We start from the raw sequence: 12,969 nt of genomic DNA, 5'->3' as shown, positions 1-12,969 counted from the left end.
TTGTTCAGAATAGCAGGGAGAGAAGAGCGAGTCAGAGGTAGAGAGACAGCCAAGAGGAGTGAGCGACGAGGAAGGGAGTGGAGGAGGTCAGGCAAGAGTCGCTGTTTTTATGGAGGATTTTCTGTCCTTAGTTGAGGACAAAAGGATGAGACATGAATTGATGGTACATGAATATAACACTGAGTATCATAAAAATTTTAATTGAGAATCTCTCAGCCAAATGTAGGAGCAAATGTGCGCAGAACGAAATTGGGATCCGAATGGAATCAGATCTGCTTACCGCTGCGGTCAGACTCGCATCGATGTGATCACATCTCAGCACCGACAAGCCGGGTGTAAATGCGATCGGTGCGGCTTGGATGCATTCGCGCAATGAAATACGCCTACCAGTTTAAGACTTCTCATCTTCCCAGGCTCTAGTTAATAAAGTTATTCCGAGCAAGGAATTGTGGGCCGTGGAACGTGGACAGCGACGCAAAAAAGTTATTAGTTATTTTAAAACAGGAATGAGGCTCGTTGGCAGAGAGAGGAGGGTTGTCGTTATCCAGATGATGTCCGCGCCAATTATACCAAAGAACAACTTAGCCTTTTCAATTTTTACAACTCTATACAGCAGCACATGATGGATTTCCTTAAACAATGTTTTTCCAAGGCTTTGACAGGCTGTCGCCATCTCCACTTCACCCGTGGATCTCCTGGTTGATATCTCTGTCGAGCTTTTGTCCGGTCCGAATGCTCTCTTCTCCGCTCTCTGCTCCGCTACTTATCTGTGTCAGGACCCTGCTGAGGAGGTGAAAGGGGGGGGTGGGGCACCAGAGAAACCAGAGGGAAGAAAAGGGAAGGTATTTGGGGGTGGGGGGGGGGTCGGAATGGGGCAGGGGCTAGTGAGGCTCACCCCACCTGGTAGCTAAGGAATGAGTCATTAGACAGGGAGACACTAATGAAAGATTTGTCTTTCCTCACGTTGGCCTTGCTGTCGTGTCTCTCCCCCCTGTCATGTCTTGAATTCTGCAGATTCCTCCCTCACCTTCAGATAGCATCTTGATGGGTTCTTCACATGCGGTTTAGTGAAGAGTTACCAGCAGATATTTAGCTCACCGTGCCCTTTAAGCACTTACAGAACACAGCACTAAAACTGTATGGAGGGCTTTTCTCAGAATTCTTAACTACCAGAGGGTGAAAGACAAACGCCAATCGTGGCCTCTTTCCTAAACAATTACGACCCGACGAGAGGGTAAACGTTCCAGCTAGAGCCTGTCATGTAAACACGTCAATAAACACAACAGTCCAATTTCCACCGCTGCCATCTGAGGGACAATGAGCACCGTTGAGCTCAGCGGGCGCAGGTTTTTGTGTTTATTGGAACTCAGCTGAGGTATGCCCTGGTATCGAATGCCTCTGCCAGGATAGAGTGTCGCAGCCCAGAAACCTAATCTCTACACGGGTTCCCATGGGATTGTAGCCACCATGCACCCCCCCCCCCCCCCCCCACCCCAATCACCATCCACTCTGTGTGTAGAAGCAGTCCAGGTAGAACATCTGTGAAGGAAATCAAATCAGAATGACGTAGTGTGGTTTATTTGCGTGCTCCTGCCACTGTTGTTGAAATACATCATTACATCAACCCTATTAGACTCAATGAACCAGCACGAAATCCACATGTTAATATTGATCAATGTTAGGTAAACAGAAGCCATTTGATAGTGAGGATGACTTGTGCCCCAGCTGTCTATCCCCTCACGGTTCTGAGCCCCATGGGCGCGTCCTCTGGGCGTTTCCTTCGCAGCCTGGCCCTTTCCAATGGAGGCTTCTTCGGTGTGTGTGGCCAGGCTCAGCTCACTCTAATGTAAACCATCGTTTCCATATGTCTCTCAGCACAGAAGACACTCCGGGCGACAGGAACAAATTAATTAATGTCTTTATTTCTCTTGTAAACTGCTTGTGTAAACACACACATTTGAGCCTGTTATTGTTTTGATCCACATTTCGAGTCGAACGTAGCAACCAAAACACATGAAATGATCTCATTTTTACCTGCATTCCCGCCTAATGATTTCCACCCGGGTGCATTAATCTCCTTTTATTGACCCATCATGCACTTATGTTTTACGTTTTAGTTCAGGCAGAGAATAAAAAGAGCAGAAGAAACCCAACGTCCACGTTACAAGCTGATGCACGTGTTTAGAGGTCTTTCTCTCTGGTTTCTCTTCATAAACGTAGATCATCCAGTGAGATGGGAGAGGAGGAAAGAGAGGAGACAAGAAAGGAAGCGCTCTTGTTGTTGTGCTGCTGCGTTTCGTGACTGTAGCGGACCATTACACATACTGTAAACTCAATGGCTGCTCGTGAAAATACCAGAGAGACGAAAATGAAAGACGGGTTCGTTTGTCCTTACACATGGCCGGCAGTGATGTGGCGATGCTGGCGCGCATCAGACTGTTCTCCCAGATGTTCTCAGTTTGCCTGACCTCGGCCTGACCGCTGTCACCTCTCACAGACTCTGTGGCCTTTGCTGACCGGTGGAGCAGGCTCCAGGCTCTCTGGAACAGGGCTAAATGCAGACATGGGCAGGGCTCTGGTTTGGGATTTGAGTTCACTTTTAATGTCCGTCTTTGACTGGGACCGAAATTCTGCAGCACAAATGTACTCTCACTATCATCATTTCTGGGTTTTGATCTCATACTGTACTTCATTCTTTCCCCATCCCACATGAAAGCCATTCAGTTGTTTGTGCATTGTTGTGCAAGTTTTTTTCACACAATCGACAATAAGACGCAAAGACACTCAGCTAAACTGTGTTTGCCGCTTGTCTGACAAGCGGCAAACACAGTTTAATTTATAGCAGTGTTCACAGGGTTGTCCTGCCCAGTGGGGTCTTTGCGGGTTTCCTGGCTGTGCTTTGGATGTGGTTTATGTGTTCCGCCTGCTGTGTAAAGCAGGAGCAGCGGCAGTGGTCCTTTTCATTTTATGGCACTTTCTGAAAATAAAGGCATGCGAGAAGATCAGTAACTGAGCTCGCAGATGTGTTTGCGGAGGAGTTTGAACAAAGTTATTTGGCTTTATTGCCGAGAAAATCTTGATAGTTTTGTTAGCCGCCCCAGCGATGAGCGGTGAGGCTGGTGTGGTGCTTGGTTTGCATTCGGTGGCAAATAAAGTGAACAGTTGGCGTTAAGTCTTGGTGTTGAGGGAGAGAATGAGGATTCCAGCAGATTGAAATTATTATAAAGGAGCATCCATGGGTTTCTGGCTTCCCTGACTGTTTGCCTGATCAGGCCCAAGAGCATATTTTAATTCAATCCCTCTCCTTTGGATAGATTTCTGACGATTATATGAATTCACCCTCTATTGCCTCTATGATTGTTGTAATTATGAGACTATTATGTCCCTGTAGCTACTGCAGTTTCGAAGACAGTGTGTGTTGCCTTTAAAGGGGAGAAAACAGCTGCTGTGTGTCAAGCCAGCAGCTTTCACCGTTGAGTGGTTCCATAGTCAGGTTCCAAGGTGGATGTAAAGATGGTTTGCTCGTCTGCTTGTCCTGAAACGCACTCGTGTATTATTGTAATTTTAAAGGGTTTTACTTCGATTGGGAGGAAAAATGACTCACAGTCTTGATTTTGTGTGTGTATGTGTGTGTGTGTGTGGAGTATTTCTTGAATGTTGCCCATGTGTGGCTGAAAAATGCGTGGCTATTACAGTTTGCTCTCGCTGTCATTGTAGCTGTTGTTCCAGACTTCACTGAGGTCGCTGCTGGCCAAAGTATTTCTCAGTGGCCCAACTATGTTTGATATCTCCTCAACAATAACAACAAATCCATGACAAATGTACGTCAGTTGTAGTGGTTGACGCGTACAAAGCAATCTGTCTGGGCTCGTACCTGTGAGAGCTGAGGTTCATAAACAATTCCTCTGGGTAAATGAGATCTTAGGTTTCTTACCCCAACAGGAAATGCAGCTGATACTGCCATACAACCATACTTTTGAGTACATATATGTGCCAAATGGCATTTCTCGCTACAGACGGGGCTCTTTTAGAGGTATGTCGGTGTGTAGACTGGACAGGGAAGGAGCTATCTGTTCCTGCAGATGGGCTTCATTTCTTTGTGGAATAGAATAACAGTTTTATTGCCTTCCAGACTGAGCAGCTAAGTGGAGAAGCTCGTTGTGCTAATGACAATGCATGAAGAACTTCTCTGCCAATGCGCCCGCTGATTGCCCCCTCATTGCACACACACACACACACACACACACACACACACACACACACACACACACACACACACACACCCCCCTGGGATTAATTGAAACTCAGGGGCTGTTGCTGAGAACTGCATCACTGTCAAGATGCTGTGCAGTGATCAGGGCTGAATCATCAGTTGGTTGTTTGTGGTGCTGAATCGCTCATCTGTTCCTTTATTCAATCAACCTTCAATGCCTGAGACTTTGAGAAGAAAATTCGATTCCAAGCAACACTTCGGAGGGGGACTGCAAATGAGGTTTGCTCTCCATGGGGAAGGTGTGATGATTAACCCAGCGTCGCCCTTTGTGTCTCCACTCCAGTGATCAGAGAGATCAGCGAGGCTGTCTGTTTAGTGATCCCTAATCCAAACTGTGAGTCATCCTCCTAAAGTACAAAGACGTGACTCCGACCCTGTCCTGACCTGCTGCATTAGAGAGCTTCCTCCTCTCCTTTGTGGCTCCTCTCCACACGGTGTGAAATCATCCACAGCACCCTGAGGCCTACGTATTGATATAAAGCGTTCAAAAACCTGCAGATAGAAAATGTCAGAACAAGCCAACCACACAGCACTGGTGAAAAGTGTTGCTACAAATTGTTTTCCACCTTTCTGCATTTTTCTACAGCCATAAAACAGAATGTGTGACATTTCTTTCCTGTTATTTATAAAGACATAAATTACCTCCATTTCCCCCTCTTAATACCTCTGGACTCACTCCAGAGATTTACTCCTTGTGTTTGTTGATGCCAATGACTTTCTGGAAGTCCTCTGTAAAAGACCAATACACATCCCCGCGGCCATCTGAACCATGTATGGCACTCAATGCACAAGTGGGATTGAGCTTTTCATGCATGTTAAGCTTGTACAAAATACCACTGCAGTCATAAATTAGAAACACGACATCCTCTGAAGATAAGGACCTCTGCTAGCTTGGACTGTGGTGTTTCATTTCAATGTTTGTCTTGTATTCAGACTGAATTCAGAATGGATTAAACCTTCAGCCCAAGTTCAGGGTTTTTGATCAATTAAGCTTTGATCAGTCTACAATATAAATGATCATAATAAACAGAAATCAAGGAGAAGGGAGAGTTCAGGTCATCTGACATAAATACCATAACCCAGAGTGTCCACTGAGTGGTGCTGTAGCCCCGGGTAAAAGGATGGGAGAGGAAGGGTGATAGTTACTGTCCTTACCTGCAGGAGGTGCCTCTTAAGCTGGCATGAAAGCCACCACCAGGTAGCACTAGTGTTAAGTGGACAGAGAAAGGAAATTGCAGCCAGTGCAGGATGTTTGCAGCCAGAAAGAGCTCAGTAGAACAAGAACTATTCAGTCAGAGTAAAAGTATTGTTTTTCCCTCCTGGAGCAAGAAAGATTAGAAAGGTCTGTAATGTGTCCTAAATAGAATGCTAGATTGGAGTTTATGATGTAGCTTGATGTGTTTGTCACAGGCGGCTGATGGTGTGATACTGTATGTGCAATGTGGAAAGGCACGCACAGACACACACACACACACACACACACACACACATCAGACCACTAGAACCCGAGTGTCTCGTCCAGTGTCTAGAAGTAGCTTCCTGTGTACCCACAGAACTGGCAGCCAAGACTCTCTCTCTCTCTCTCTCTCTCTCTCTCTCTCTCTCTCTCTCTCTCTCTCTCCCCCCCCCCCTCCCTCCCTCCATCCCCCCTTCACACACACACATCCATCAGCTGAAGAAGGGATTTACTCTGTGGCTGAGGAGGCCAACAACAATACTGAATAAGAAGTCTGTTGCCCTGATTCCCAAGTGTATGCACTCATCACTTTCTCACACTTTGGAATAGAATTGGTGGCAGCTGTTTGTTAATACAAGGAACTCATTGGCACAAGAGTTGTTCGTACTTGTGTGTGTGTGTGTGTGTGTGTGTGTGTTTATGGTATGGCATTGGTTCTGGCGCGTTTACGTTTATTTTCCGTCCTGTTACACACTGACAGGAAATGCGTTTTCTTGTCCGTACATTGGAGCTGCAACAGCTGCAGTGGTGGCACAAATGGACGACAGGCACACGGCAAAGTGCAAGTCATGTCTTTTAGATAGGTGTGAGTGTGTGTGTGTACATGCCAGTCACCTGTCAGTCTCTTGCTGACCCACACGTCCAGCACTGATACTAAAGTCCCATCAACACTCCCATAATGCACCATACTTGCAGCGTTTGCGTGGGCATGTGCTGTGCGTTTGCTGTATCTGCAGCAGTAATGTGCTGAGTCAGAGAGAGGTCCTGCAGCCATGGCAAGGAGGCTTATTAGCACTCTGCTCAACACCGCCACTCGCTGGCAGACATGGGAAACGGCACACAGGATGAAAGATGATGGAAGTAGTTGCAGGAAATGTACGCCTCCGTCACCAGGATCTGTCATCCATCATGCCATTCCTTTGGTCCTCTGTGGAGTTTCCATAATTGATTAATGGATGTATTGTTTCTTCACCATTGTGGTAGTAACTGGCTGAAGTTTTCTGCCTTGATTTTGTGTTACGGCGAGCTGCAGATATGGCTTTGTCAGCAGGAAGTGTCCACTGTTCTCTAACTCTCCACAGATGTGCTCTTGAGTTTCTCCTACTGTTGTTCCTCTCCCCTCTCTCTCTCTCTCTCTCTCTCTCTCTCTCTCTCTCTCTCTCTCTCTCTCTCTCTCTCTCAATTCCTCCCACTGCATATTTTTCACATTTAGCTACTTGGGATAATTGCAGCCAATGATATTTACATTGTTCAAACACGAGGAAGTGATCTTGAAGGGAGAAATCTGTCGTGGATGGATACATGATGTGTTAAGTCAATTATACCGTGAAACACTGGTAGCTAGGCACTTTGTTTTTCTTCATCTCTTGTCCTTTTGGTTTATATGTGATTTCCGTCTCTCCACACAGAGAAACTCTACAACTCAAATGGACGAGAGCTACGCAGAGCCCTCTTCTCCCTCAAGCAGATCTTTCAGGTATGCATCTCTTCTGTCCTAGCTCTCCTTAGTCTGCCTTAGCCTCTACAGTTTGTCATGTTCGCCCAGACACACAGGATCTGTTCACACCCAAAGAGGGATTTGGTCCTGTGATTCTCCCTTCGTGGCAGCTGTGCGGTGTCCAGGTCTGGTCATACGTCACGTGGCGGGGCTGGCCTGGCGGGCATTCGGCCATAGAGGGGGAGGGTTAACTGTTAGAGTCTGAGAGAATTGGATAGAAAAGAGAGTAACAGACATAACGTAACATTCCCGTTGTCCCAGAATAGATCAGAATACCTCATTTTGTGCACTCTGGGAAGGATTTTGTGGGTTTTCAGTTCATGTCAACATTGATCACTGTTGTTCTTTAATAAAATATCCTCTAAGCCTGATATTAATACAGATCCTTTACATTACAGTGGTGTATATGCTGGAGTGTAAGAAGTGCTGTACTGCTCTACTTTCAATGTGAACGCAGTATTGTTTATTTAGTGTGTTTGCCAAATGGCTGGAGTGTCCATTACAGGTCCATGGTAAAGCTATTCTGGAAGGAGCTCAGCGTTGTCCTGGGAGACGAGTAGCGCTGACCACCCTGCAGCCTTTATTGCCGTCTTCCTCTCTATCCCAACTGAACAGTAGAACATATCAGAATATGTCGAATCCATGCAGAAAACCTACTGCGTGGCCTTAAATTACAGAGTCAGCGACAGGTGTGAGAGATGCAGGTGGTTTTGTCATCAAGGACAAAATGCAGGATGAGGTGAACAGTCCAAAGCAGCAGGAAGCCATTCAAACAAACTGCAGGCTGAGGGATGAGGCCAGCTCTGCCTCGTGGTTTGGCAACGGCAGCAGTCAGACTCTCAGTGTTGTCGGAGCTGATTGTAAATATTGGATTTGATGAGATGAGGTCACCATGTGAATGCTGTATATATGTAAAGGCCCATTACGCTATTTGTCCCGCTTTGTCTAAATTAAATGATGCAAGCAACAATAATCCCACACACACATGTTCGGATCTGTCAGTTGTAAAAATGTATTGTTTTCTTCTGTTAAGCTTTATTGTGTTCTTGCCAACATGCCTGGGCCTTGTGATTCCATAATAAAGCCAACTTAAGGAAAAGTATTTGAATGACAACAGTTATGCACTGAGGACAGGGTGAGGTTTGCTCCTCTTTTGCTTAGTGACTCGGCCAAAGATTCTCTGTCATATGTCACAGAACTTTGCCACTTACTTATAAATATCGGCCAGTAAGAATCCACCATTCCTTCCTTCAGGAGTTTCCCCCTTAAGCTGATGTCACTCTTGTTTATTGTGTAAAACCCTATTTACTTGTTAAAATATGTTTGGGTCATCTATTCTCATCTTGGGTCATTATTCCCTGAACAAACCATCATTTTGAGCAGGCAAACGTTTACATTCTCAATCATTAATGCAGCGCTGGAGCAGGGACACACTAACTCAGTATCTCTCTCTCTCTCTCTCTCTCTCTCTCTCTCTCTCTCTCTCTCTCTCTCTCTCTCTCTCTCTCTCTCTCTCTCTCTCTCTCTCTCTCTCTCTCTCTCTCTCTCTCTCTCTCTCTCTCTCTCTCTCTCTCTCTCTCTCTCCAGGATGATAAGGACCTGGTGCATGAGTTCGTGGTGGCTGAAGGGCTGACGTGTTTGATAAAAGTGGGAGCCGAAGCGGACCAGAACTACCAGAATTACATCCTCAGGGGTACGAGCTTGCAACAATAAACACACTTCCCTCTCCTCCGCCTTCTCACACCTCCATTTACAGCACTACGGCCAATCAAGGATGTTATTAATCAATCCTGCAACACTTGGCTTTCCGTAAACCTAACCCGGAGCTCTGTGTTTACATACAGAATCTAAATTGATGACTACGCTTGATGACCTTCTCAGGCACACACACAGCCCATAAACACTAAATGTGGGGTAGCAGACGCTGTGGTGGATACTAGGTCGAGTTTAGCAGCAGCTGGTGAATTTACACGCAGGGTGTTAGTGTAGGTGAGACGTCATACGACTAACGGTCAGGCAGAGGTGAGAGCGTCGTGTTGGGGGACTTGTGCTGTCCCACCATAGCAGTTGCGGCAAGGTCACCGCCATTTTAACAGCATGCTGTGAGGTGGCCCATAAACGTTTTGTCAGGATGTTGCAGATCATAAAACTAATTTCCTCTCGTCTCTTTTTCCTCCTCCTGTCTCTCTTTGGGTTGTCAAAGGTATAGGAAATTGTATTGATAGTGAAATTTTAATAGGATTTCAAGCTACAGATTTTTTTTATAAACAACAGGTGCAGCCAATTAAGCAGAGACACAGAGCTGAGTCAGTGTGAAGGTAGGAGATGCCTGAAAACCACATGGTGAACAACTGGCCCTCACACAAAAAGTGTAACTGCTATCTGAAAATGGGTTGGACCGTGAGAACCAAGAGAACTTCCTGATCGTAGGGATGTATTGTGGTCCAAAAAGGCCAGAAAATAAAGAAGAACCGGTGAGTTGAAAAATCTGTAAAATATTTTTTTCAGCTGAAAATGTAACATTAGATGAGTTAAATTGAGGACCAGTTTTCACTTTAAGGCATAAGATCTTTACCTGGATGTCTCTTTAGTGGCAGGACGCTCTCACACTTCCTCTCTAATTTACAAGCACAAGAAGGGGAGGTCACAAGCACGAATGTGACCCTTGACCTCTGGACGAGCTGTGCGGTCACTGGGGCTCTGATCTTTTAAGGTTTGAAGCTTAATCTTAACTTGTCTCTGGTCTCTGACTCAGAGCGGATAAATCACTTGCGTTAAACGGCGGTTAAACACGCCAGAGGAGGCGAGCGACGGGCTTTTTGGAAACGTAGCAGACTTGACCACATGTAAGAGTTGTTAGTGTTGTTGCGCACTGAATGATGAGGCCGCCTCTAATATCCTTTTACCCCTCCTCCTTGTGCTCTTGCGTTTTCCCCCCTTTTACTTCCTCAATATCTTTTGACAAAACGTCTTGTCAGCTTGTTTCTCTGGGGCTTTTTCCTTAATTCTTTCATGTGCTAATTTATCGTGTGGTCTCCGCAGACTCTAACCTTTCTCCTCTCGTACTCCTGCATCGCCAGGAGAAACCAAACCAAACAACCCGCTCTCCCAAAAGCCCTTTTAAAGCCATTTCGACTCTTGACCTATTTTCTCTCCTGACCGGCTAAGGAATTGTGGAGTGCTGTACATCATCCTCCCTCCTGAGCCTCTGAAGGATGAGAATGGAGCACGTGCCTCAACATAGAGGCGAGCGCAGGAAATGTTTAGCTGCACTACTGCCAATTGTTTCCAAGAGAAGCTGCAAACTATGACACAAGGACTCCTCTGAATTAATTCACACAGGGAGGGAGAGAAGCATAACAGCAGTGATTGTTTTGGTATTAAACACTTCTCGTGTGGGTTGCAGCCATAAACGTATGCGCTTCATGTCAAGGCCGGCACAAAGAAGAAAAAACTAGGGAATGCAGATTCTCAAAGTCGCCTGTCTGGTGTGCATTAAAAAACTCCCAAAAAACAGATTTGCTCTCTTTCATGAGTAAAAGTCGTTCTTGCCGTTCTTTGTAGACGAGGGCGGCACGATCACGCGCTCAGGTTCGCAGCCTCGACTTGTTGGAGCTCTGCCGTCGTCGTAAACGCTCGTTCACCGCAGCAATCTACATCGCCATCTCGCTTTCTTTCGCCTTTTTTTTCATTCCCCTCCGCTCAAAGCCCTCGAAGGTGTCTGTGGCCAGTTAGTGCTCCCTCAGTGATGTGTGGGTATAGATTCTGGGGGTCTGGGCCCCTCTCTGGGCCCCTCACACCTGGCTCAGAGGGCTTCCAGACGTGGACTTCGCTCCTTGAAGGCCTGTGTTTTGGGCCCGAGGCGAGGGGGGCTTGAGGGGGGGGGCTTGTCTGCCTTTATCACCCCATCAGTGGGAACGGGTGTGAGGTCACCTTTCCAGCGCTAACTGTGCCATCTGGTCCCCCTGTGAGCCTCACACACCAGCACCACAGCCAAATACACAAGTCAAGGCTTCTTAGAAAAAAATCAGATCAAGCCCACGTCTGTGTGTGATACAGTTTCCGACTCAATAGAAAACGAGATCAATACTGAGATTCTGTTTCATCCATAACATAACTAACCCTTACTTTTATTCTTATTTAGAATCTTTCTGCAGTGTTTTGTGAAGCCAAACAAAACACATTTGAAGTTCATGAGAGCGAGAGCCTCATTGTTAAAGCACATTGTTATAGTAAGTATACTTCTGAGTGAGACTAACATGATATCAGTTACACAAGGATGATCTTAAGAACTTACACGTGGTGGACCAAATAATAGGAAAGGCTGAAAGAAGCATTTGTCTTTACTAATGTGTTTTTGCTTAATTCAGCCAAATGGCATCATGACTTTAGAGACTTATTTTGTGTACTGCTGTCTATGCAATCTGTTTCTGTGAGTGTCCACCTACAGTTACAATTACAAAGGCAGCTCTACAATCAAGCTATTTTAGGTGAAATATTGAACTTATGTGACTATAACAGATGCCAATGTCAAGTCACATATTAGATGGGAAGCCTTACAGCGGTGTACAGGTGGAAGATATCGATCAATATTTGCACAACCTTGCTAATTTATGAATGAATGTGTGAGCAGCGTCTGAGCACAGTGTTATAAACTATGTCGAGTCACAGAAAAAAATGGAACATCAGTAATTGTAACATATACTGCAGGGTTGTTATTGTAGATTGTAGTGTGTGTTGTTATTTTGTTCTTTTGTGCCGCAGACTGTGCAGCAGCAGTAATCATGGAATCACACCACTGTTGACAGAACAATAAGCTTTTAAATTGAATTAGTCTTTGCCAAAGGCCAACATCTCCCAAAGCCTCCTGTGTGTGTGTGCGTGTGTGTTTGTGCGCACCGTGCAAAGGACAAGAGCCCTACACACCAATTATGATGAGCACAAACTGCAAAATAACAAGGTTGTCGCTGGATGATTCCTTTTATAGTATTTACAGAGGAGCGCTAACAAAACTAACAACTTTCTTTAATTGCTGACTGGAGGATAAAAAATGGGAGCGGCGAGATTAAAGGCGGCCAACTTGAAGTAATTATTCTTCGCTCTGAAACGTTTGTTGTTCACGTGTGTCGGTGCGAGCTCTGGTTTGAGCTGTGTGTGTGTGTGCACGTCTCAAAGGCCTCTGTGGAATGAAATGGAATTTAGAGAAACGATCAAAGCAAATCTGCCTGTTGTGTACTTGAAATAACATTCTTACACATTGCATAAATTACAGTCCTATCAGATCTCTGTGTGTACATAAGCTTACATGTACGCTTTGCACACAGATTTATTACTTCCGCAAGAAATGGGACTATGAACAACATCCTATACCTCCCCCCCTCCCTCGCCGCTCTGTTTTTAATGACGTGGCCGTTATGATGCCATAAGTTAAACCACCTTGACTTCCTGGTTTCCAGAGGGGGGGACCGAGCGGGAACCGAGAGACGTATTGTAGTATTGGAGTGTTTCATTGCCTCTTAAATTGTCTGGGACTTGGTACACTGCTCCCCAGTGCAGCACAGCCCTCCGCTCCGGCTCTTAGCGTCACACTGCAGCCAGTTTATTGCACAGAGAGTCTTTTTTTTTTTTTTTTTTTTGCTCAGTTACAAGTGCCCCCCTAAACAGAAGGAGCTTTTGTTGAATTTATAGGCGTCCTGCTGTGTTTTCAGTGTCAGTGTTGTGGGTTGGGATTCAGCGAGGAAG

General features: G+C 45.7%; 2 protein-coding genes across 2 annotated transcripts in view; one reads left to right on the top strand and one right to left on the bottom strand.

Annotated features, from left to right (window-relative positions):
* LOC143008753 (CXADR-like membrane protein) overlaps window positions 1-12,969 on the bottom strand; it is a 249,425-nt gene that overhangs the window by 157,731 nt on the left and 78,725 nt on the right. The window lies entirely within an intron of this gene.
* fhod3b (formin homology 2 domain containing 3b) overlaps window positions 1-12,969 on the top strand; it is a 79,450-nt gene that overhangs the window by 36,717 nt on the left and 29,764 nt on the right. The window contains exons 4-5 of the mRNA XM_076160619.1: window positions 7,139-7,206; window positions 8,815-8,920. Of these exons, the coding sequence (XP_076016734.1) occupies window positions 7,139-7,206; window positions 8,815-8,920 (174 nt within the window). The remainder of the gene's footprint in view (window positions 1-7,138; window positions 7,207-8,814; window positions 8,921-12,969) is intronic.

Source organism: Genypterus blacodes, unplaced genomic scaffold (genome assembly GCF_046128005.1).
Source record: "Genypterus blacodes isolate CSIRO-AG114 ecotype Tasmania unplaced genomic scaffold, CSIRO-AGI_Gbla_v1 ptg000107l_1, whole genome shotgun sequence".
Classification (NCBI taxonomy): Eukaryota; Metazoa; Chordata; class Actinopteri; order Ophidiiformes; family Ophidiidae; genus Genypterus; species Genypterus blacodes.
The sequence above is the reverse complement of the archived record's forward strand: the minus strand, read 5'-3'. Positions and strand labels throughout refer to the sequence as shown.